The sequence below is a fragment of the Herpailurus yagouaroundi genome, unplaced genomic scaffold (assembly GCF_014898765.1).
Source record: "Herpailurus yagouaroundi ecotype Mexico unplaced genomic scaffold, PumYag 77, whole genome shotgun sequence".
Lineage (NCBI taxonomy): Eukaryota > Metazoa > Chordata > Mammalia > Carnivora > Felidae > Herpailurus > Herpailurus yagouaroundi.
Genome location: NW_024412388.1, coordinates 77,498,027 through 77,522,145, shown reverse-complemented (window position 1 = coordinate 77,522,145; position 24,119 = coordinate 77,498,027). Strand labels below are relative to the sequence as shown.

At 47.8% G+C, this 24,119-nt stretch overlaps 1 protein-coding gene across 2 annotated transcripts; it reads left to right on the top strand.

Annotated features, from left to right (window-relative positions):
• The first annotated feature begins 3,613 nt into the window (after positions 1-3,613).
• BARHL2 (BarH like homeobox 2) lies at positions 3,614-10,679 on the top strand. Of its 2 annotated transcripts, XM_040470920.1 has the most exons (4): positions 3,614-3,770; positions 4,928-5,609; positions 7,455-7,680; positions 9,431-10,679. In XM_040470920.1, exons 2-4 carry the CDS (start codon positions 4,988-4,990, stop codon positions 9,741-9,743), a joined length of 1,161 nt encoding a protein of 386 aa, XP_040326854.1. In that variant the 5' UTR covers positions 3,614-3,770; positions 4,928-4,987; the 3' UTR covers positions 9,744-10,679. The 2 variants fall into 2 exon arrangements, with proteins under 2 accessions (XP_040326854.1, XP_040326852.1); XM_040470918.1 differs by lacking the exon at positions 3,614-3,770 and having other exon boundaries at positions 4,299-5,609.
• Positions 10,680-24,119: the final 13,440 nt, after the last annotated feature.

Here is a 24,119-nt window from a genome sequence, read left to right as displayed (position 1 = left end):
CCAGCACTATCTCTCAAAACTTTTATTCCTCTAGGACGATTAGTATTTGCAAAGGCTATCATTTTAACTTATTATTCTGTTAAAACAGTTTTCAGTTACCTTATTCTTTTTCATCTACTTTACTTGTCTCTCGTGGCTCCTGTCACCACTCTCCTGGTTTCTGTCTATTTAAGGGACTCAATTTCAGTATTTTCAAGTCTTTCTCTTTATTACATTATGTTTCTATGCAAATATGCATCAAGTCCTTAAGCAGTTGGAAATATCTTTATATACTGAAAAGAAAAATAAAGAAAACTTCCCATGCTCCTCTAGCTTTCAAACGTTGAGAGGTCAGGATGTGGTCAGGGAGTCAGCGTTACTAGAGGGAGAGCTTATATGTGCATCTGGCATCTTTTATAGAAAGAAACAATAGCGGGCTTTCTCGGCTGGGGCCTCTTGGCGCCGCCCTGTGGAGGGAAGCGCCTCTGCACTTCTTTCCTGTAAATTGGCATTGTCATCATGTGGACCTTTAGAAACGTTCGAATTAAACATGATAAGAAGAAACACCAGTTCCAAGTTCAACGTAATCTAGAGATGCATTTCTTCAAAGTTCAGTTTCTTTAAAAACCGATGCTCCAGTTTAAACACAATCCCAAATCTCTCTTGTCAAAATGAATGAAGAAAGTATATATATATATTAAAGAACAAAACTTGTTAAATACATGAATGTTTGAATCGTGATTTTGGCAGGGAGGGAGCATCTTTAGTGGTAATCAGGACTGACATATCCTTTAAAGCAGAAGGAAAACTTTGTTCTCTATTATCCACGTTTGGCAAATAACTGTTTTGTGTGTAAGAATTCCAAAATCTTCCAAAAATTAAATAATTTTCTTTCTTTCTCGTGTCTTTTTCTTTAAGGACATGAAGGCCCGGAGTGGAAGAACATTTTCAAACTTATGTTGCTTTAGGGACTATGTTTATTTGTGTCTTAAATTCAGTGGGAAAATCTGAGATTAAATCCAGTTAACGCATTTCCTTTCCTATACTTGGGAATTGAAAATGTTATTAGTCTACACCTGTTCTATTTCTGAATTTTTATTTTTAATGAAAAGTTAATTATGTTTACTCTGCTAGACGGTACATGATTTCCTGGGTGTTTAGATTGTATACGCTCTCAGGAAAAAAAAAATGGCAAAAGAGGAGTGTGTGTGGAGAAAAAAGAACTAAGAAAAGTTAAGAAACAAAAGTCCAGCTCTGAAGAATTTGGCTTTCATTAAGTTTGCAATGTGGTCTTTGGGTCTCTTTTAGATAGATATTCAGGCCACCACTAGCATTTCCTCTCTAGTAGGGACCCAAAGATAGGAGCCTTGATAAAAGTCAAGGTCATATTTTCCCCTCACAATTGTTGTTCCTGAAAGCTGATCTCCTAACATCTCACCCAAAGAAGTCTTCTATGGTCTTAACATTTTCTTAAGAAAACATGATCTGAGACACGCACAAGGTGGGGCCTACTGGGCTTCCGGTTTCTTTGCTTTTTAGAGTTTTCACAAAAGGAACGCTATTTTTGTTCTAAAACTTCCACCTTCCTCTCTTCCTTTCTTTTCAGATTTCGTTTTTATTTTCATGCGGCCACCTCTCTCTCTTCCCTGCTAATGTTGTGAATTATTCCAAGCTAAAAATCCTGTTAAACTGCCCAACACAATCTGTGCAAGAAGCCTTTAGAGCTCTTGAGTCATTTTAGGCGTCAGAGCAAAACAAAAACAGGCTTAAATGAATAATTTATCAAGGTCGAGAATACCTGATTTGTGCAGTGCCGGTTAGTTCTGGATCAAAATTTGTTTTTTCCTCCTCCCCACTTCCCCCCCAGAAGAGTCAGAGAGGGAAGTGCGGGTGGAACCCCGGGTTTGGGGGCGAACGCACTTCATTTGGGAAGTGGTAGGTGATGTCAGAATGAGAAGATCCCTGGTTGGTATTTGAGGGGAGAATAACGTGTAGCATACACCTGTAGTCTGGGCAGCCCCAACGCGCTTCCCACACAAGCCAGCGGTGCGGGATGCCGAGGCCACTAGAGTGTTCGGCTTCCTGGCCGCATGTATGTGACGCCAAGGGCTTCCCTGAGATTAGATGCCCGCGGAAGTCCGGGGCCGGTGGTTCCGAAATACCCGTCCCGCTGGCAGGCCGACGCGCGGCTGGCAGGCTCCCAGGAGCGTCTGGTCAGTGAGCAGTTGCCTCGTTGAAGGCGGCGGATTCAACCCCTCTCCGGGCATCACCCAGGCCCTCTGCGGCCTCCCAGCGCTGAGGAGCTCACCCCCACCCCGCGGGCCCGCCGCGCGCTCTCCAGGGTCTCTCCGCGCCGCCTCCGGCCCGCTACGGCCTTGGCCCGCAGCTCGCCCCGCGTCCCCGCCTCGGCTCACCAACCCCGACTCCTCTGCCAAACTCCCCTCGCCTTAGGAGAAAAGCGAGAGCTGCCAGGACTGTACATCTCCTCGCCTTGGTCTTTTCTCTCCCTGCTGTTCTCCTCAGAGACCGACCCGTGGGGGGGGGGGGGGAGGACGAAAGAAAGAAAGAAAAAGAAAAAACGGCATAAAGATAAGAAACAGCTCAACACAGCCTTGAAATAGCGCGGGCTTTTTCTGGGTCAAACACAGCGAATTCCCTAGGAAAACGCAGGGAGGGTGAGTCTCCAACCTACTCCCTTCCTGACTGAGGGCTCACACGATGCCGTTCCGACAGAAAGGCAGCATCTCGTCCCAGGAGGTCATTTGCCTCCCCGACACCACCCCGCCCCATCCCCGTCCTCAACAGAAAAAATCTGTCCCCCAGAAAAAGACTTTCAGAACTGCAACTAAACCCCAGATTTCGGTCCGGCCCTTGGAGACTTTAAAGGCCATTTCCTACCATCATTCTGCACCTAGTCACGGAAGCGATGCCAGCCACTCAGATTCATAGGGTTCTTAAAATGGTAATTTGGAGTAAAATGTAACTCAAAGAACTTTGAATCATTCATTAGCACCTTATAATTACTCTGCTAATTAGGTTGACACGGCACTTAATCAGGAGTAATACGCCGTCTTGTCACTGGCACTTCCCATTACTCTGACATTCAACAAGAGACAGGTTGGAGACGTCCTAGAGAAAATAATGTAAGTTGATACCCTCCGACGAGGCGTCACAGTCAAGCCACGCTCCAGGTCCCAAGTGGATCCGCAGTGACTGTTTCCTTTCCAAATGAGCGGACGGATAGGTGGGGGGGCGGAAGGAGGGAGGGAGAGAGAGTGAGAGAGGAGAGAACTGGCTGGTGGCGAGGCGGAGTGCGCGCTGCGGACCCGCCACCTGGGTTCCTGAGCCCCGCGCCAGACTGACACTGCGGTGAACCATCGCCGCCCTCGCCGCTAGAGAACGCCTCGGGGCATTATTTACCCCGCTCAGGAGAAAGTGTCTGGCCAGGCATTTTTTTTGCAGCACGGGCCCTGACTGGTGACCACACTTGGGTCCGCGGTTTTGAGCAGCAGGCCCCTTCCCCACCCCACGCCTCCCGAGAGTGCCGGGTGGATGCGTTCAACCCCCCTCGGAGGCCGGCCGCCCAGCAGGGCCACAGCCCGGGCTCCTGGTCTCTTTGGGGGCCAAATCGGAGGTCCGAGTCCACCGGCCCACCCAGCGGTCCGGCTGCTGGAGTTACACACTTTCCCGTGGATTCCTTCAGGGATCCCCTTCCTCTGCTCTCAGTGCCCTCGGACTATTTAAGCGCGTGTCTGGGGATGCTGCGAGGGCGGACGCGCTGGAGCCCAAAGGTAAGCCAGCCGGGTTCCTTTTCCCTCACGGTCCTTTCTCTCCTCCCTCCCCGGACTTCGTTAGAAAACGGACACATCGTTGCTACTCTCTTGGTGGAATTTTTTTTGTTTGTTTGTTTCTAATTTTACCCCCTTGGCTCCCCTCTCTAGTCTACCCCGGCTCTCCTCTCCTCTCTGCCTTTGCCCGCCCACGTGATTGTGGACACCGGCACCACCGCAGGACTAGGTGTTGGGCTTTGGGCTGCAGGCAAAGGGTTGAGCAGGTTCTCAAAAGAGCAGCGGGGCCCGAGCCGCGCTCGCTGACGGGCTCGAGAGTCGCGCGTCCATTGGCTCCCAGTACGTCGGCGTCGCTTGCTCGCGCGGGCGCGGCCAATGGGAGCGCGGGGCCCGGCGCGCGGCCTCGGTGGCGGGGGCGCGGGCCCCGCGCAGCGCGGAGAGCGGCGGCAGTGGCCGTGACGTCACGTGAGGGGGTCGGCGCCGCCCGCTCGCAGCCGGATTACAAGCGAACGCGCCCGGCAGCGGCCGGAGTCGCTCGGCGCCGCGTCTCCGCCGCCGCCTCCGCCTGCGCCTGCTCCTTCTCCTTCTTTTCCTTCTCTTCCTCTGCGTCCTGCGTGGCCGCGACCACTGCGGCGGTGTCTTCTCCACAACTTTCTGAGAAAGTTCAGAAACTCGGCTCCAGAGAGGCCGAGTCGCCCGCGGCAGCCACCTCGGGGAGCTGCCCGGGAGCTCCGAGGGCGCGCGCGACCGCCGGGGCTTCGAGGGCGCTGCACCTGCCAGGTCCGCCGCCGCCGCTGCCGCCTGGTGCCAGGCTGTGGGCAGACCCAGGCGGCGGCGGCAGCGGCGGCGGCGTCGGGGTCACCTCCTGCCGCCTGCGTCTTCGTCTGGGTCCCCGCGCCGCCACCGCCTCCCGCACGTGCGCGGTGGTCCCTGGAGCGCAGGCTCCGTTCTTCCTCAACAATTTTTGTAACTTTCCCCCTGTCTTCCCTTCTCCCCTTCTCCTCACCCTTACTTTATGAATAAGGAAAACAAAAAGTGTCCAAAGTGTTCACCGATTGCCACCTCCCGATTATCCTTCCTTCCCTCCTCCGCCCCACTTTTTTGTTTTTTCAAAGCGGCGACAACATTGTTTAGTGTTTATTTTGTTTTACGATCGATAGCTTCCTTTGCTCGGTCGCGGCGGCTGCTGAGCGGCGAAGTGGCGCGGACCTCATGTAGAAATGACAACAATGGAAGGGGCCAGCGGGTCGAGTTTTGGAATAGACACGATTTTGTCCAGTGCCAGTTCGGGCAGCCCCGGCATGATGAATGGAGATTTCCGCCCGCTCGGCGAGGCCAGGACCGCGGATTTTAGGAGTCAGGCCACTCCGTCCCCCTGTTCGGAGATTGATACTGTAGGGACGGCGCCTTCTTCTCCCATCTCCGTCACCATGGAGCCCCCGGAGCCGCATCTGGTAGCAGAAGGGCCCCAGCATCACCACCACCTCCACCACAGCCAGCAGCCGCCGCCGCCAGCCGCGGCCCCCACGCAAAGTTTGCAGCCTTCACCCCAACAGCAGCCGCCGCCGCCGCCGCAGCAGCAGCCACCGGCCCAGCAGCTGGGCCCGGCCGCCTCGGCCCCCAGGACTTCCACCTCTTCTTTTTTAATCAAGGACATCTTGGGCGACAGCAAACCTCTGGCGGCGTGTGCGCCCTACAGCACCAGCGTCTCCTCTCCCCACCACACCCCGAAGCAGGAGAGCAATGCGGCGCACGAGAGCTTCAGGCCAAAGCTGGAGCAGGAGGACAGCAAAACCAAACTCGACAAGCGGGAAGATTCCCAGAGCGACATCAAATGCCACGGTGAGTCGCGCCGCCTCGGCTGGCTGGCTGAGCCGTGTAGCTTCTGGTCCTCTGGTTCTCGGTCTCCCCTTCGGACCCCCGCGAGTCTCCGATGCGGGGTTACTCCGGGAGCTTCTGGGGCGATCGCGCCCGGGTCAAAAACTGCTAGCGGGAGGGAGGCCTGGGCGCGCGACGGGAGGACTCGTCCGAAGTTCGGTTTATTGTTACATTGCCACTTCTCAATCTCCCCGCAGTCCCACTCCTTTCTTTGTTTTACTTAATTTCAATGTATTAAGAATAGGGCGGAGGCGGAGGGGATCTGACGGGCATACTTTCGTTGATAAAAGGGAAGTACTTGAGATTTTTCTAGCTGAGACCTTGGGGGTGGGAATGGGGGGAGGTGGGAGAGAGGAACGCGCTTAGCTAGCGTGGTGTTTAGGGGTGTGTGCAGAAAGAGTTTATTCTTTAATGTAAATTATTTCGTTCTTTCCCCCCTCCCAGCACACCATATTTTCTAAACACCGTCACAGCAATCATCAGATTTAATGAGGGAAAATTTTCCCAGTTGAGTAACAAAGCAACTTTTTAAAATTAGATTGTGATTGATATAGGGAAGCCGATATGGTAAAAATTTATAGTTTTTCAGTTTTTAAAATACCCTTCTGACTCCATGGCCCCAACTGAGTCTTTGTATTTTAGTAAGATTTTCGTCTCCCTGCAAGTGATTGGGAAATGGCGCTTATGAAAATAAAATTGGATGGAATTTGGATTTATTTATTTTTGTAAAATCAGAAGATGGCAATTGAAACAGTCCTTCAACTCCCTTTTTCCATTTTCTACTCATACAATTTTATAAGGAAGTGTTCTGGTCTTTGCATGACAAAAGAGTTTTAATGTGCCAGGAGAGTTATTTTTTTCCCTTACTAATAAGTTTATTATTATTATTATTAACCTTTGCCATCTCTGGGAAAGATGTGTGCTGACTATCTGGAAGGTAGGATACTGGCTCCTCGGTTTACTATTATCACATTAGCATAATAGTGCCCAAAACAGATGTACAGTCTGGTCTGGCGATTTTTTGTGCACCAACCTCCCCAGTGGGTCAATTAGAGAGATTATTGTTCTTCCTGCAGGGAAGATCAAGGAGCGCAGCAAAAACGGGTACAAACAGAGAGGGGCTGACATATCGATTTCCCAGCATTTCAGTAAAAAACCAAAGTTGACAAATAGAATCCGGAAATCTCTGGGCTGTCACCTGGATGGGCTCAGTGATTTTGAGCTCTGCTTGGTGTCTGGGTGACATATTCTCTCTGAAGCTTTACAAGACTCAATGCAAGCAACTGCAGAGAACTTGATTCCAACATTTGCCAAGTGCATCTGAAAAAGGAAAACAAGTGCCTGTAACTTTCAATAAACAGAAAAAGTGAAATGAAAAAGGTGTCCCTTCCTCAAAACAAAACAAAACAGAGTGGAAAGATCTTTTGAAAACTTCCAAATCAGGCAAAAATAAGGTCATAGTGAAAACGGTTAAGGAATGGGACAGCGCCCCCCCCCCCCAGTGAAGGAAACAATAACGAAAGGACCCTACTATATTGTAAAATATTGTTTTTTCTTTTTAACTTCCAAAGATGGGAAGATCAGACAACCTTTTAGAACCCTTTTTGGAGCGCCGCACAAAGTTCCAAACTCCTTGGCCTTGGTCTTCTTTCTTCATACTGGCTAGGGTCCAAGTATGTGTGTGATGAGGGTGGCAGAGTATAGTCCCCTGAGACTAGCAGCTGAGTTGGGGATGTGGAAGTGTGTGCCAGGAGGGCATTTCCCCTTTCCTATTCCACAGTACCTTACGGCTGTGGGTTTCTACCATAGGAACAAAGGAGGAAGGAGACCGGGAGATTACAAGTAGCCGGGAGAGTCCCCCTGTGAGAGCCAAAAAGCCTCGAAAAGCCAGGACAGCTTTCTCTGACCATCAACTCAATCAACTGGAGCGTAGCTTTGAGCGGCAGAAGTACCTGAGTGTGCAGGACCGCATGGACCTGGCAGCTGCACTCAACCTCACAGACACCCAAGTCAAGACCTGGTACCAGAACCGCAGGTAAGGGAGGCTGTGGCAGGGAGCAAAGGCATCTGGCCATCTAGGTCATGACCATCGTGCCAATCTTCTCCCCTCCTGGCCCTGGGAGACCCCAGGAACTCAGATAGAGGCCCCAGAGTGGGCCCTGGGGGTTGGGGGGGGGTGGGCTTCCAGGCTGGAACAGGGATTAGCCACATCCCCAAGGTGAGAGGGACCGATAGGCAGCTGGAGTTTGGAGCATTTTGCATTGCTGAGTGTCTTAACGTATGCTGCTTTCCCTCTCAAACCCCAGTGGCTGGAATCCACCCCCCCCCCCAAATCGATCAAGCCACACCTTCTCAAATTGAGACATCTGTGCAGCTGACACTCAGGCCTGTAGAGCCCGTGCTGTGCACCCTTTGGGCCTGCCCCAGGCTGGTTCCGAATGTCTACAGCTGGCCACACAGCCTGGCTATTTCGGTCCGGAAGGAACTGCCCCACTGGTCTCAGCTTAAATGTCCTTGCCTCGGCTTATGAGGCAGCCGGCCAGGCATCCAGACCGAGGGTCTGTCCCCTGTATTTGTCACCTCAGAGCCTGCCAGGAATCACTGCCTCTGTTGAAAGGAAATCAGGAAAGGGCTTGCGGGCCCTTGAAGTGTAGTGCGAGCCCAGGCAATCTGAGGCTGAAGTTATGCTGTGTTTCCAAGCCTGGCAGTTGTCTCCCTTGTCTCGATTTTTTTTTTTTTTTTGGTCTTCTCCTCTTCTCTCATTTGTCTTCTAATCGTCCATAAGTGTGGTTGGAAATGCCCATCCAGTTGTCATCTTTACCATAATTTTCTGTCTCATTACATACGGTTTCAGCCACCCTAATTCTGTCGGAAAACATTAGTGTCATTTGTAGCCAATTTAAAATGGGCGACATGTTTATTAATTTGGCTGAAGCTGCCGGGTACGGATGGCCCAGCAGCCCTGAGTTCTTTCGTGGGGCATTTGAGCAAAGGCCTGATCGCCTCTTCTTCCTAGCGGGGTATGGTGGGGGAGGGAAGAGACTGAGAAGAGCTGATCACAGGTTTTAATTGTTACTCTCTCCCAGAGGAGAGAATATCTTGAAATGCATTTTTCCCCTCCTGAAATGGCCCCAAGGTACTGTCACCTTGGGAGAGTCCTCCCTCAAACCAATTCCATTTTGAAACCTTGCTGCCTCCCTTGCCCCAAGCCTCCCGCCCCACCCGCTGTAAGGTCCTATCAGAATGGGGAGAGAGATGTATCTCCACAGCGCTGGGGGACTGAGAGGGGCTCAGGAGTCTCTGTGTCCCTTTGTTTATGGTTTCTACTCACTAGGCCTGGAGGAAGGGGGGAGGGGCAGAGAGTGGACACTCTGGGATTGTTGGGGGGGGGCACTTGGGGAAAGAAATTAGAGGAGGAGGAGAAGACCCGCCTATAGAAAGAGTGGTCCCAGTTGGCCTTCAGGAAAGTTTCAGGAAGTAGCCTAATTATAAAGGGGGCAACAGCAGAGTAGAGGGTCAGGTAAAGGCAGCAAAGCTGGTAGAATTTCATTTCTGAGTGTCTCAGATATTAAGGGTGTAATTTACAAAGTTGACTTGAATTTGGGTTACTCTGTGAGCAAGATCGTGGGGGAGGGGGCTAGGAGGTGCGGTTCATTCCTGGTTCTCAGAGCTCTCGGTTTTCCTGTCCCCCGAGAAAGAGAAGGCAGGAGAGGATGAGAGAAGGGGCCTTGGTGCCTGGACGGAGCCCACAGCGGCGGGGTGCCTGCACGCCTGCTTTTTTTCAGGACCAAGTGGAAGCGGCAGACCGCGGTGGGCCTGGAGCTGCTGGCCGAGGCGGGAAACTACTCGGCCCTGCAGAGGATGTTTCCGTCGCCTTATTTCTACCACCCAAGCCTGCTGGGCAGCATGGACAGCACCACGGCCGCCGCGGCCGCCGCAGCCATGTACAGCAGCATGTACCGGACTCCTCCCGCGCCCCACCCCCAGCTGCAGCGGCCCCTGGTGCCCCGCGTGCTCATCCACGGCCTGGGGCCTGGGGGACAGCCGGCCCTCAATCCCTTGTCCAACCCCATCCCAGGCACCCCGCACCCCCGGTGAAGAACGAGCGACTGACAGCGCCGCGGTCCCTTCCCCATCCCCTCCCCGACCGGACAGCTGCCCCTCCTCTCCCCGCTCAAGGCCGCGAGGCCTCTCTCGATAGCGACCCCGGGAAGCAGGGAAGTGAGAGAAGAAGCCGCACACCAATGGGAGGGGGGGGCCCCAAAGAGGAGCCAGCCCTCCACTCTCCATCTCCCCACCCCCAGAAACAGGGCTGGAAAGCTCCCCACAGCAGTGTGACTGGCGAAAATGCTGCCCCCACAGAAAGTGCGACCAGTAAGTGAAAACATCAACAAAAACAAAACCTCAAGTTCTTTTTAAAAATGACTTTACGGACAAGCAGGAGGGAGGGAGGGGGGAGGGGAAAGGAGGGAAGAAGGAAGGGCACGGAGAGGAAGCCGTAGGGGCAGAGAGAATTGTAGATGGACAGCCAGCCTCAGATTCCGAGGCACAGGGCGTTGCTGTGGACGTTCCATCTGCCCCAGAGAAAAGAGGAGGGTAACTGAGAACTTTGCACTGATTTCTCATGACCTTTTTTCTTTTGGAAAAGTGGCATGCTCCATAATATGAAAAAAAAATGTACATTTGAAAGACTGAGTGATAAGTGATATATCATATTTATTATATGTTGTCCAAAAAAGAGTCACTTATATACGTTAGTAAAACATGATTTTTCTTTTCATGTCTTTTTGATTCAGTAAAATAAATGCTTAGACAAAAATATAGATTTTTTTGTGATTGAAAATTACAAAAATAAAGTTTATCTTTTTTTAACAAGCGATGAAATTCAAGGGAGCTGATTTTACTAAAGCAGAACGTACTATGATGAAATGCCTGACTTGGTTTAGGGGGAAAAAATCCCTCCCATCGTATTAGGAATTTACAAAATCTGTAACGACTTTGGGTTGAGTTATATAAAAGCAGCTCCAGTTTTCACGCTGGTCTCTTCCGAGCCGTTATTTGATGTGTGAATTCCTTTCTTTTTAAGAGGATGATTTCAGAGCAGCCCGGGAGGCGGAGGAGGAAAAGTCTCCGCTTGTAGGCCGCTGGTGCTGGCTGAGTGGGGCGGCCAACTTCCCCCGCTCCCAGACTGCCGGGCAGCCGCGGTCTGTCGGCCCCTCCTCCTCCTTCTCCTAGGCTCTTCCCGGGGCAATGAGGGTCCCCAGCGCTGGGCAGCGGGCGGGTGGACGCTCCTCGGGCCTCGCAGCTGTTCTGCAGCCCGCAGCCCGGCGCCCACGCGGCGGGACAGCCTGCGAGCGGGCGGCTGCAGGGCGCGCAATTAGGACGCCCGGGGGACTCGAGAGGCCCGGCTAACAAACCCTCGTTGCGGCTTTGATCCTTGCGTTCTCGTTCCCCAGCGGGCATCCAGCCCCCACCTCCGCGCCGCGCGCCGAGCCTCTTGTCCTAGTGAGTTTGTTGTGCCGGGATGCCTTGGAGCAGGAATCCAAGTCTGACCACGACAGGCTTGCCAAGCTTTTTATCCGCACCCATGGATGGGTTGGGACCACAAAATGAGGGGCCCTGCCCAGAGGATGGAGGTCTCTGGGAGCGTGTGTGAACGGATGTGTAAATACTTGTAGCATCTCTGCGAGGGCTGCAGGTGCACCCCACCAGACTGGCTCCCCCCAGGCTCAGCACTCAAGACTAAGGGAACAACAAAACAGGGGTTCAGTTCTAGGGCTGCTCCCACCTTCTGCAGCCCCAAGGGCATTTCCTGAGAGCCAGAGTTAGATCCCCCAGGTGGGTATTCTCATATCTCTAGCTTCACTCCTGCCCTGGTCCCGTGTCAAAGGGACACACAGCCAGAACACATCCAGACCCATCCTCCAACTTTCTCTGATGTTGAACCTTAGTAGAGTTAAAAACATTTTTTAAAAAGTGGAGTGCTATGGGAGTGTGGATTGGGGAGGGGTGGGAAGGAAGAAGGGAAGAAAGGGGTGAAATCCAGGAGGAAATTGCCTCAGGCGCCTTGATCAGTCTTTGGCTAATTAGGGAGTGGTTTGCAGATTTCTATCTAGCTCATCAATTTGCTTCAAAAGTGGTCTTGGTCTTGTTTGATTCTAACAAAAGGGTCTGGACTGGCCCTTCTCATTTTCTTCCTGCTGAGCTGGGGGCACACTCAAGATAGCTGGGTTGGGCTGGAAACTGGGCACCACTGTGTCCAGTGGGGAATGCCCAGTGCCTGGGCACTCTAGCAGACTCTCCTTGTTCCATCTTAGCTGCTGGTGGGTTTTATAGTCAAGTTTAAATGCCTCAAAAATAGTCTGCCTGGGCCTAAAAGGGCACTCTCCACGTCTGGGGGGGGGGTGTACTACAGCTTTTGTCTGCACTGGCCCCGGGGCCAGTCAGCTTCGGGCACAAGAGGGACCTGGAAGTCACTGGAGTTCACACATCACACATTCCCTATGAAGAATGACCTCAGGTCCAGTTGGGAAAAACACATAAACAAACTTACAAATACAAGCAATGCCACAGCACCCATCTGCTACCAGCAGTCAGCCCGCAGTTCACCAGCCACTCTGCGGAGGAGCCTGCCTGTTGCCCCTTCGCTCTCAAGGCTGAACTTGGACTCCATAGGTGGACAATGCAGGGGGAAGCGCTATGTCTATACAGACCAAGTTTTCTTAATTAGCCTTATATTCCACTGCTGTTAGCCATTACTCTGGATCCCCCAGAGTCCTCCTAAATTTGCTTTTCATCAGAGTCATGTTTTCTTCAATCCCCTAAACTGGGGAGCTAAAAGTGTCAGTTCCCCTCTAAATTTGTTTTAGTTATTTCCTGTCGCATAAAAGTTGGCAAACTGGATATTAGGGATGGGTGTTGTTTCAGGAAGAAAACTGAGTGCTGGATTTCTTCTTTTCATTCTTTTCTTTCTGCTGCAGCACTGCCAAGGGCACTTAATCAGGTGCCCTTCTATCTAAATGTCCCCAAACTATGGCTTAAAAGTCAAATGCAAACCCATCCTTTTCCTCAAAAGGGGTCCTCTGTTCCTCTGTGCTTGTCCAACAAAGATGGGGATTGGCTAAGAAATGAGGAGTGCAACCCTAGGTTTTCTGAAAAGCAGGAACAAAGATAACAGGCAAAGGTCTTTTCTCATGGGAGATCTGGAGTCAGTTATGGAAACCCAGAGGACAGCTGTCCCTGGGAGCTGTGCTCCTTTTCTTTTTCCTTAGCTTCACTTGGTGTCTGAAGGGCACTCCACGGTTGGATTTTATTTGGATTGCGCTTTGATTAAGGTGGGGACTGGTAAATCAGGGAATTGCAGTGGCAATCTTTGCTTCCTCCAGAAACCCAGGAAAAAGAACTTGTTTCAGAGAGATGTTTACACACCCACAATGACCCCCTTAGATTTGCCCACTCCAATATCCGCTCTGGGACCACAGCAAACCTAGCAGAAATCTGTAGTCAGGTGAAGTAAAAAGTTATCTCCCGGGCCAGCAGCCAGCCAGTTTAGTCCAAGCCAGCAATTTTCAGTGAGTTGTAAAGTAACGATTGCAGCCTGTCTCTAGCCTCCAGCAAATATACCTACACCTTGTATCAGTTTATTTTTGCTCCACCCCTTAAAATGAAAGCCCACACATGGCAAATTAGACAGCGGATTTCCTCTGTTGCAAATAAAACCCACTTACCCTCAAACCAAGACTTCCCTCCTCCTTTCTCCCTGCCTTCTGACTCCTACCTAGGCAGCCCTTCCCCAGGAGTCTGCTGAATCCCACCTCCCCGCTTTAAACTGCAGCTTGTGAGTAGTTTGTTTTGTTACATTTTTTAACTTTCTAAAAATATTTGGAAAAGCTCTCCCCAGGGCTAGGGAAACTTTAGTTCCTGTTAAGCCATGTGGTTACAAAAATACACTGGAAGAGAGCTGCTTAGTTTTCTAAAGAGCCAGGCACGGCTTGAAGTCAACAGGCTTGGAAAGAGATTGACTTTTCTCCGCTGGTGGGAATGGGCAAGGGCAGGGTGGAGCCTCCAAGGGGATTGATGTTTCCTCAGTAGCTCGGAATCCTTAGGGAGGGAAAGCTGGCTGTTGCCTTGGCTGTTGGCTAGAGAGGTGCGGGCAGAGGGATAAGTAGGGGCTTTCCCAGGGTTTACCTCATGGACCCTGGAAAGTGCTTCTGGGCTCCTTGAGTTTCCCACTAGGTCTTTGTCTTGTCCTACTTTCTTGGCTAGTTCCAGCCTTCCTCTCTACCACTTGATTGTTTCCCTGGAGCATGGCCAGGGCCCAGTGCCCCTTCCTTCTTACTTCTGGCAGGCTGAACACCCCCAGGGCCGAGTGGGGGGTTCGTGTGTAGAGTTGAGGGTGTGCGCTTTCAGAGAAAGGGAGGTGTCACTGGCCCTTGCATTGGAAAAGCAGGTCAGCTGCCTCAGGGCGGTGCGGTGACCCAGAAGGGACTTTGTTCCTCCCCTCCTTCCGGCTGAAATTTGAAGGTCTCTATCAGTCCGAATGTTACGGGGCGGACCGTCTTGGCCAACAAGAAACTGCATTCTCAGTTTCTTTCCTCTCTGTCTCCTGGTCTCTTCCCCCGGGCCTCCCTTTCCTGAGTTCTCTCTCCTAGCACCACAGACAGCTCCCAGGGCGCGCGGTGGAGCGGAGAGCCGGGGGCTGATGGGTTCCCTGCAAAGCCTAGGCGACCGCAAGGGGCGCGCCGGGGAAGGGTCGACGGCACCAGCGGGGGAGGTCCGCGAGGTGATTACAAAGAGCCCTCCTGGCAGCGTTTCCTGATTAGCTCTAAGTCCAAACAGGGTCACATTCCAAAGAAGAAAATCTTCAGATCAATAAAGTAATTCAAAAACCCAAAGATCTCGGGGTAAGTAGTGCTCAGTGACAGATCAACTCTAAACCGTCCCTATTTAATAAGTTCTTAGTGGAAGCCGATTGGGGAGGAGTGGGGCCTCAGGTCTGTTGCTTCGAAGCCCTTGCGCCGCGGCCGCAGCGAGGTCGCCAGTGGAATAGCTCTAAATGGCACTTTTTACTTCCTTCGCTCGCGCTGTCCAGACTGCTCCGCGAACCGCCGCCTCGGCGGACGGAAGCCCGAGAAAAGCGTTCCCAAGGCGGCTGCCCAGCCGGGAGGGTGGAGCGAAAGGCCGGATCTCCACCGCGCTCTCACCCCGGTCCTCCTCCCGGGTGAGAGTCTCCTCGCTTCCGCTACTATCCGGTCCAGGACAGCGGGTCGCCTCCGCGGGAGCTCCACCAAAAGAAGAGGACCTTCCACAGCGCGAGGTTGAACTTGATTTACGATAAAAGGGCTTTGTTACTTTGTGGAGCTGATGGATTCCCGCCCCCACCCGCCCCTATATCTGGCCGCCAGACTCGATTCTTTACTGCAGAGGCCCTAGATGTGGCGGTCCTCCCGCCTTCTAACGATTCACACACACATTGCAGCCCGCGGTTTGAGCGGAGGTTCCCAAGGTCCGCGGCCGCGCTAGGGCTCCGCGCGGGATCTCCCAGCGTGCGCGCCCCAGCCGAGATTCTGCGCTCCTCTGCCCCAGGACAGCCCCGCGGCCACAAGTCCCCGCGCCCGGTTACCGACCGTGTTTCAGGGAGGAATGCGTGCATTAGGACAGGGACCCTATAGAGCAGGGGCAGGAGTCCAGATGCTTTCACGATCCGTGCTTGGGCTGGGCCTACAGAGCAGGGCCCTTCTCTCACATCTCGGTGGACTCGGGAGAGATTATAAAGACTTCTCCTTTTCCGGTAATCATGTAAATCTTTGCCCAGGTGGGAGCTCATTTCTGTATCCCCTTTCCTTTCCCCCTCCCCTCAAAGGGCCTCGTGGCTGCAAACGACTGCCTCCTTCAGATTTTCCCTCAGTTCTTGAAGCCAACTCCTCTTTGTTGATTACCTGCCCCCTCCCCATTACAGTTAGAGGGATGGAATTGCTAAATGGAATTTAGAGCGGATAGAGACTTGCAGTGGCACGGCTTACTTACATTTTGTAGGTTCCGGCACCCCTGGGAAGCCCCCAAAGAGCCTGGGGGCTGTAGGAAGAAGGGTTACAGGGTGCGCATCTTTACCTGAAATGGGAGGGAAAGTTATCTATAGAGTAATATGTATTTATAATGCCGCCTTAGGAGAGAGAAATTAGGCATTGGTGGTACCTTGATTCCCCACTCCTATGCTGCACAGTACCCACGATGGAAAACTAGTCTACATTCTGTCGAAAAAAAAAAAAAAAAGGCAAGCTTAAAATCGTCAGATTAGTTTGGGAGTAGCAGAGGAATTTCAGTTTGGGACATGATAACTGTAGCAAGCTACAGGCAAGCTTATTGAGGGTTTGGGGCAGGCTATATTTATGGGTAGAGAATGTAAAGAGAGGAGAGTTCAGTTAGAATCTGTTAAAATAAAAAACAAATGGAGACCAGCTTTGAAAATTCCCTGAGCAGACAAAACCAGTCCAGTCATACAAATAAAGCTCAATTCAGCTTATTTTGTAAGATCAACCAGACCTGGGTCATTTCTTGTTCATGTCTCTGGAAACCATAACCCCAACTTCCCCAAGGTTGATATGAAGTAACTCCTGACCAACTCTCTATCAACTTAAGAAAATTCCAACATTATCAGCTTTTATAAATCAGGAAATTATGGGAAATCAGTCTCTCAGTCCCTAAATATTGTTTTCCTGAGGGCACACGTGTGAGATTTTACATTTTATATCCTCTGGTTCCATTTTAGTTTGAAATTCTGTTACATTTCCCCCTTTTGATCAAGATCTTTAATAGAAAGCACCATTGATCAGTTATGTCATTCAGGTGTTGCTTGTTAATTTTTGTCAAAGGTGGATTGCATTGTATGTCCTGTGAAGCCGAGGAGGACCGCCAGGTGTCATTTACCATGAAGCTGAGAAAGGCCATCCTCAGGAGTCTTGTCTCAGGGAGGAGGGAAATGATATGGAATTTCTCTGGGCTCATTTGAGCAACAAGATGATTGAAAATTAAGAATTTCAGTTATATCCCTCTAAAGTGGACCATTTAGTTTCTGTGGTCAGTTGAGTTTCAGGAAAAGCCTTTGAAAGGAAAAAAAAAATTAGTATATACATTTGGGAAGAAGGCATTTGTACTAATACAAAATAGTAGAAATTTGATAAAAAAGATTAAACTGAGGACCAAAAGCCCACTGATAGCTATTGATTGAAATGCACCTCTCAACCATTTTCCCCAATTGCCTATGTTAAAAAGATTGAAAATGTCCCAGGTTCTGGGAGCTTGGCCAACTTCTGCTAACAGCTTGATATTGTCTTTTGTTATTTTTAGTTCTTGCGTTATTTTCCCTGACTTATTGACATAAAAACAGCATTCTTCTCCAAGTAAGGTGCAGCTTCCCCCTGTGGGGCAGTGAGGAGGTTTAGGGCTCTGTGGTTTCATAGGATTACTTTCAAGGCTGTCTGTTTGGGTTTGTTGATATTCAAAAGCTTGAACAGAAGCATTGAAAGTGGTAGACATGACTATAGAAAAGATTGTGAATTGCTTTTTCAAGGTCTGCTACTCCCAGTCTAAGGAAAAAGAGCTCTGGTGAAAGCATGCCCCAAACCCTTTCTGTCTACCGTAGGGTTATAGGTAGGCAGCCACCCCAAATTATAACATTCCCAGTTCCAACATGTCCTTTTAGCTTGACAGGAGAAAGACCTCAGAGTAGGTATATAAGTAGTAGAGGGAAGAGTTTTTCTAATTTTGACATTAAGGGTGAGGGTAATGATCCTACAACCTCCTTTCCAATTAAGGAGAAGTATAGAATATATGTTTCTTCCGCACAAAAAGAAATACCCAGTGTATTCTAAGACTAAGGCTTAATTGGTTCTCTTTGCCCAGATTCTTATTCCTGGAATGAAAGAGGGAATCTCATGATCAGAAATATGATCATTTATATAAAGTTCTTGACAATCTGGTTTATGAGCACTATGGGAATGGTTATGTAAGCATCTTAAATATCTATAGAAGTAGAAGAAAGTAGATTTGAAGACACAAGCGAACTGATCATGCATAAGTAAGGTTTTGCTGGAGATCTGGAAGATATCTAGGGAAAAAGTAAGTTTCCACCATTCATCAGATTCTTGGTTAACTCCCAGTGAAATACCACTGAATGAGAACACATTAGCTTCCCATTTTCTGGCATTATTATGGCTTTCATTGCCCCACCGTTGAGATATATTAATGGAGATGATATAGTCTTCTGGATGCCAAATAGGGAGGGGGTTCATGTTGATTTGGATCATATAAAATAGTATAGTCACAAATATTTAATGGGAGATATCCTAGAATTTTGCCATTTCTGTCACTGTTTGTGAAACATAAAGAAAAATTCTGTGTAAGAGTCCAGACCTGAGTGAGAGATAACCCTTTATGAGTGGGTAGCACACAATGGAAAGCCATAGTATTTGGTACCAGTCTTCTAGAAGGTACCAAAGGAAAATCTTACATTTTTTACCAGATTGGTTTCCTTTTCTTTTCTTTTCTTCTTTTCTTATTATTTTATTATTTAAAACTTTTTCAAATGCTTATTTATTTTTTGAGACACAGAGAGACAGAGAGACAGAGACAGAGCATGAGTGGGGGAGGGGCAGAGACAGAGAGAGACAAAGAATCAGAAGCAGGCTCCAGGCTCTGAGCTGTCAGAACAGAGCCCTATGCAGGGCTCAAACTCACAACCTGCAAGATCATGACCTGAGCTGAAGTTGGACGCTTAACTGACTGAGCGTGCCCCTTTACCAGATTGGTTTTGTTATCTAAAGACAGCAAAGATAAAGATAGTGGCCAGGCCACCAATTCAGGTTCATCATGAGTAATACTTGGCCTGGCACAAAAACTAAGGAAAGAACAATTAAAAGCCTGAATGATCTGATTTAACAAAACAGAGTAATTAAAAACAAACAAACAAGAAAGTTATATAGGCCTGACATGGATATCTTGAGTAAGCTGTCTACTTCAGATGCCATCTGCTTCAGTTCCTACAAATTTTCAGTTTCAGATCACCAGTTGGTGTACAGCTTCATTCAGATTTGGGGTATTTCTTTAGATGTGGTGTATGAATCCCAGATATCTATTCTTTGAGGTCTGGCTGCACAGAGATTAATTAATACCCGGTAGGGACATTTTCAGCAAGGTTGAAGAGAGTCTTTTTAGCGATGTCTTTTCCAATAGACAAAATCTCCAGACTAAAGGTATGATGTTTGATGTCTTCATCTCCAGAGAGCACTCCATGGAAAGACTGTTCTACCAGAGCATGATTATTTTCTATGGACTTCATTGGGTGTTTGCAAAATTAACGTATACACCTTTTTGTTAGTTTTGGGTTAAAAGAAGCAGGGACTAAGTGCATTGGCTATCCTGTAATTATTTTAAAATGTGAAAGTTTATGCATCCAAAAGAAAGTAGTTCTAAGATTTAGAAGGATCAACAGCAATGCTTTTGCCCAAGGTATTTGGATGGTTTCCATTAATTTAGCTGAGTCAATAATTCCATTTGTATGTTAGACCAGTCCTGAGTGTTGAGGACAACAAACACAATGAAAGTGTTGCAGAATTGACCAGACAGCACAGGCTTGTTGAAGTATTTGGCCAGTAAAATGAATTTCCCCATTACTATGAAGACCAAGGGGGAAATAATCTTTTCCAATAGGATTTTAGCTGCAGAAGAGTCACCTGTCTACATGGGAAACCTTCAGTCCAGTGTGAAACCATGCAAACCATTACTGGAATGCCCTTATATCCATGAGATGGGGGCAGTTGTATGATATCTGTTTGTCAAGCCTCAAATGGTCCACTGGGTAAACTAAAATGTCTAGGGGCAGTATGGATGAGTTTCCTTGTGTTAAATTTAGGACAGGTGGAACAAGAAAGATAAAAACTTTTTTTTGTGCCTTGCAGGTGTTTCCCACCATTATTGATTCATGAACATTATCATTTTATCAGTTGACCAATGATTTAATTCATGTATGATAGTTAATAATGGAAATTTTAGATTTTCTGGCAGGACTGGTTGTCAGAAACCAGAATTTCTTTTCTTCATGATACCAATAGCCTTTACACCTCAATTTTTTTTTTATTTTTTATTTTTTTAGGGGCTAATTGTTGTATATGTCTTAGGTTGTCACCAGAGGAGGTAGTTTTCTGGACCGTGATAGAGGTTTGCTCTATGGATCCTGTAAGCAGCATTTTTTGCAAAGACATCTGTGAGTGGTTTCCTTTGGCTTCCAGAGAGTCAGACTTAGAATGCCCAGGGCCTTTAATAATAGCCAGAACTGCTGGCAGGAGTATAGTATCTAATAAATTTCGGACACAAGGACAATTTTTAATGTTCATTTATTTTTTGAGAGAGACAGAGACAGAATGTGAGTGGGTTGGGGGCAGAGAGAGAGGGAGGCACAGAATTTGAAGCAGCCTCCAGGCTCTGAACTGTCAGCACAGAGCCTGACGTGGGGCTCGAACTCAGGAGCTGTGAGATCATGACCTGAGCCGAAGTTGGACGTTCAACCGACTGAGCCACCCAGGCGCCCCACAAGGACAATTTTTAATTTTGTCTTTGCTGGAAGGAAGGAAACTTTGTTGTTTCCATAACATTCCAAAATAATGGGCTAGTCTGAAAGTATATTAACCGTTAGTATAGATGTTTGTAGATTTACCCTTAGCTAGAGTACATGCTTGAGTAAGAGCATGTAATTCAGCTTGTCGGGCTGAAACAGCCAAAGGTGTTTGAGGCCAAAGTGTGCGGCCTCAGTGACCTCAAAAGGTGTTGATAATGCACATCTAGCACACTATTTACCATTTTCATTTATCAGGTAAGAGCTATCAGTAAACCATGAGAAATCAACATTTGCCAAGGAGGTTTCTTATAAGTTATCAGGAGAGGTTAGTGATCTGTCAAAGTCAAATAGTCATAGGGACTTGACTCAGGAAATAAGGAAGAGGAGCGGCAGGGTTGAGATTGATACAACAAACAAGAGTGATATGAGGGGAGGTTAGCAAGAAAATTTTATAAAAGACGGCTTAATGCAAAGTGTTGGGTGTGGCTTGAGTTCTAGAGAGCTTTGATAGCATGAGGTAAAAGGCTGTCAAGGAAGATCCTATAACTATTTCTTCAGTGGCCTTTCCCAGAAGTGACAGCTCTAAGGCATGGAGTGTGGGGTTGTGGGATCTAATGTTGGCTGTAGTAACCTAGAGTTTGGTGTGGTAGCCTCCGTTTTTTTGGGTAAGTACTCTGGGGGTATTTCCCTCTTTTTCAAATACAAAAAGGAAAAAAAAAGGTAGTTGATAGTTTTGATATCCAAGGACAGGTAGATTTATTAAGATTTCTTTCAAGGTTTTGAAAGCCAATTCATCTTTGTTTTCCTAGGTAATAGGGTCAGGTTTAGTAGTTTTTAATAAGACACATAGGGGCTGGGCCATTAAGAAGTTTGGAATCCGATTGCAACAATAACTAGCTCAAGAAGGCTCTGTAACTGACATTTGGTTTTAGGTTTTGGGAAACTCGAGTTGCCATGAGGTCTACCATGGCCTAGATGTAACACTTGTTTTGAGATTAAATGTCCTAAATATCTGGGTTGAGTTTGAACAAATTGCAACTTTTTCTTTGAGACTTTGTTTCCCTTACTGGTAAGAGTTTTAACAGGTAAATATTGTCTTCCTGTGAGGAGACCTTAGAAGGTGAGCAGAGAAGTAAATAGTCTACATATTATAGTAAGGTGGAATCTCCAGAAAATTTTATTTTGTCTAAGTCAGCTTTTAAAATTTGTGAGAAGTATAGAGGACTTTTAGTATTCAGTACTGTCCAGGTATACTCTTATCCTTCCCAAGTAAAACCAAAAAGATATTGATTGGCTAGCCTTATTGATTAGAATACTAAAGAATGCACAGCATAAGTGGATTACAGTGAAAATTTTGCTTTTGGTAGGGATGGATGCCAATAATGTATGGGGATTAGGGATTACAAAATGTCAGGGAATAACAATGTTATTATGTATTGCTCAGAGATCTTGGACAAATCTCTATTCTTGACTATTAGGTTTTCTTACAGGTAAAATAAGGATATTAGAAAGGCTGGCACAAGGAATAATAAATCCCTGTGCCTTTTAGCCTTCTATGATAGGTTTTTATGTGAAGCTTCCTTGTTCATAGGGTATTGGCTAATTTGGGGGAGAGGTTTTGAGGGGTCAATTTGGATCTTAAGGGGGAGAGGGGGCGCTATGAATTCTACCTATGTCTGTAGAGGACTTTGCCCATAGAGTAGGGGACACTAAATCTAATAATGGAAGTGAGTCTGAAATTTGATCTTTACTGGTTTGTAAAGTACATGTGAAAGAAAAAGGGTTTGGAATTTATTGGGGATTAGGCTCAAGGGATTTTGGTTCAGGAGATTTGAACTCAAAAGTTATTTCTCATTTTCAAGAGAAAGAAATCTTATCCTAATAAGTGGTCAGGAGCAGATTCATTGAGGAGAAATGGATGTTTATCTTGCAAAGGTCCCAAACAAAGAGGTATAGGTTTAGAAATAGGGACATATTGTGGTTTACTTGAGATCCCCACGATTTGAGTAAATGTATTACTCTGAGGGAAGACCTGTTTAATTGTAGAGGGGTTGACCACTGGTAGAATAGCTCCTGTGTTGATTAATATTTTAAGGGGTTGGTTCCCAATCTGGAGAGTAGTTCCCCCAGCCTATTGAATGGTAGAATGAACAGTCATTGTGTTTCTTCAGAGTCCCATCATTGGGATGAGTCTGGCCCCGGGCTCATGGAAGGCTGTAGTTGTCTAGAGCTTTTTTATTTGTAGCAATCCTTTCTCCAAAGGCCAGGGTTTTTGTTGTTGTTGTTGTTTGTTTGTTTGTGTGAATAATGACAGAGTTTCATAGGGAGAGTTTGTGAGATTCCATCTTTTGAAATTGGAAATTTAAAATTTTATTTGCTGTTGGTTTGGATTTGCCTTTGTTTTCGATTCATCTTCTAGGGTGCAGGCTAACTGATGAGCCAGAATGACAAGATCAGGGGTATACATTGTTTCCCAGTCTACACAGGTTCTGTTGACTAACGGATAGATCTCTGTTTAAGCCATTTATAAACATTGAATTAAAGGCCACCCTGAGTCAACACCTCTAGGGACTCCAGAATTTAAAATAAACGTGGAGTCTGCTGTAGCAATCATGAACAGATTTGGCAGGCTTTTGGATGCATGCCTGAATTTTGCTCTAGTCTACTGGTTTAGGGAGAGCCCTTGGGATGGCAAGATGCAGCCATTTGGCTATGCCATGAGCTTAGTTGTATAAAAGAGGTGGTGGCTGAGTTACTTGGAATTCTAAAGATTGTTCAGGACTTTCCACATTAGCAGTTTTCATCCAATGCTGGGCTTGACTTTCTCCAACAAACACATGGACTAATTGACAAAGATAGAAGTGAGGTTGATAAGTTTGAATTACAATGTTGAATTTTTCTGCAAGTCTATGAGGATCCTCGGTTACCTTGGGAAAATATTTTACTATATATAGCTCTAAGTTCCGATTTGGTGCATGGGACATAAGAAATTAATGGTTTAGCTGGATCCTCAGAAGACCTAATTTTAAAAGGGAGAGTTTTAACAGGCTTGGTTGGTAACGTTTCAGCAATAGAGAAGAAGGGGAGTTCAGATAAAGGAAAGGGTTAGAAGAAGACAGGTGAATCTAGAAGAGGTGGAACAACCTGGGGCCTGGGCCAGTGTTGCCAAGGAAGAGGCTTCAGATTTTTTCGTAAATTGTCTTCCAGTAGTTTATTTGCTTCAGTTACTTAGAAATAGTATTTTGTAAAGAGGCAATTTTCGAATCCTGCATACGTTCAGAAGCCTCCAGGTACCAATTAAAATAGCTATCCCATTCCGATTGTTTAATTCTATTCCTGCAGTCTTCTAATTTAGTCTGGAAAAAAGCAAGTTTGGGGAGGTTGAAAGTTCCCCATAATAGGCACTGAAGTTCTAAATTACCTTTAGTAAGATTGGTCAATTTAGTTAAAAATGAGCATGAGGAGAGGCCATAATTTTTTCACATAAAACCATCCAGGGTCCCTGAAGGAGGGCCACCCTTAGTGCATTTAGATGACTGGGATCCTGTGTCTCAGAGGTTTCCTTGAGAGCAACAGAAAACAATACTCTTAAATAGCCTGATGGGTATGCCTTCAGGGTTGGGAGCTTCAGGGTTGGGAGTTGTGTTTTGTTTTATGATGTGCCTTTCACGGGATACCCTTTTTTTCTCCCCTGGCAGATGGCCTTTGCGCTAGCTGTCTGACCCATGACCAGGTGTCCCCTTGTTGCATGGAAATTGTGTTGCATTTGGCAGGCAAACTAATGTCAACCTGGCCTGTCCCTGACCACCTTATCCTTTCAGGGGAGTCTGTTGCTTCCGAGACCAAAGTCTTTGAAACGAGGT

What these genes read in the sequence shown, in the direction of transcription:
- BARHL2 (XM_040470920.1), top strand. Translation starts at nt 4,988, where the DNA reads ATGACAACAATGGAAGGGGCCAGCGGGTCGAGTTTTGGAATAGACACG. An exon ending in GAGCGACATCAAATGCCACG is followed by an intron (nt 5,610 to 7,454) that starts GTGAGTCGCGCC and finishes TTTCTACCATAG; the next exon opens with GAACAAAGGAGGAAGGAGAC. An exon ending in ACCTGGTACCAGAACCGCAG is followed by an intron (nt 7,681 to 9,430) that starts GTAAGGGAGGCT and finishes GCTTTTTTTCAG; the next exon opens with GACCAAGTGGAAGCGGCAGA.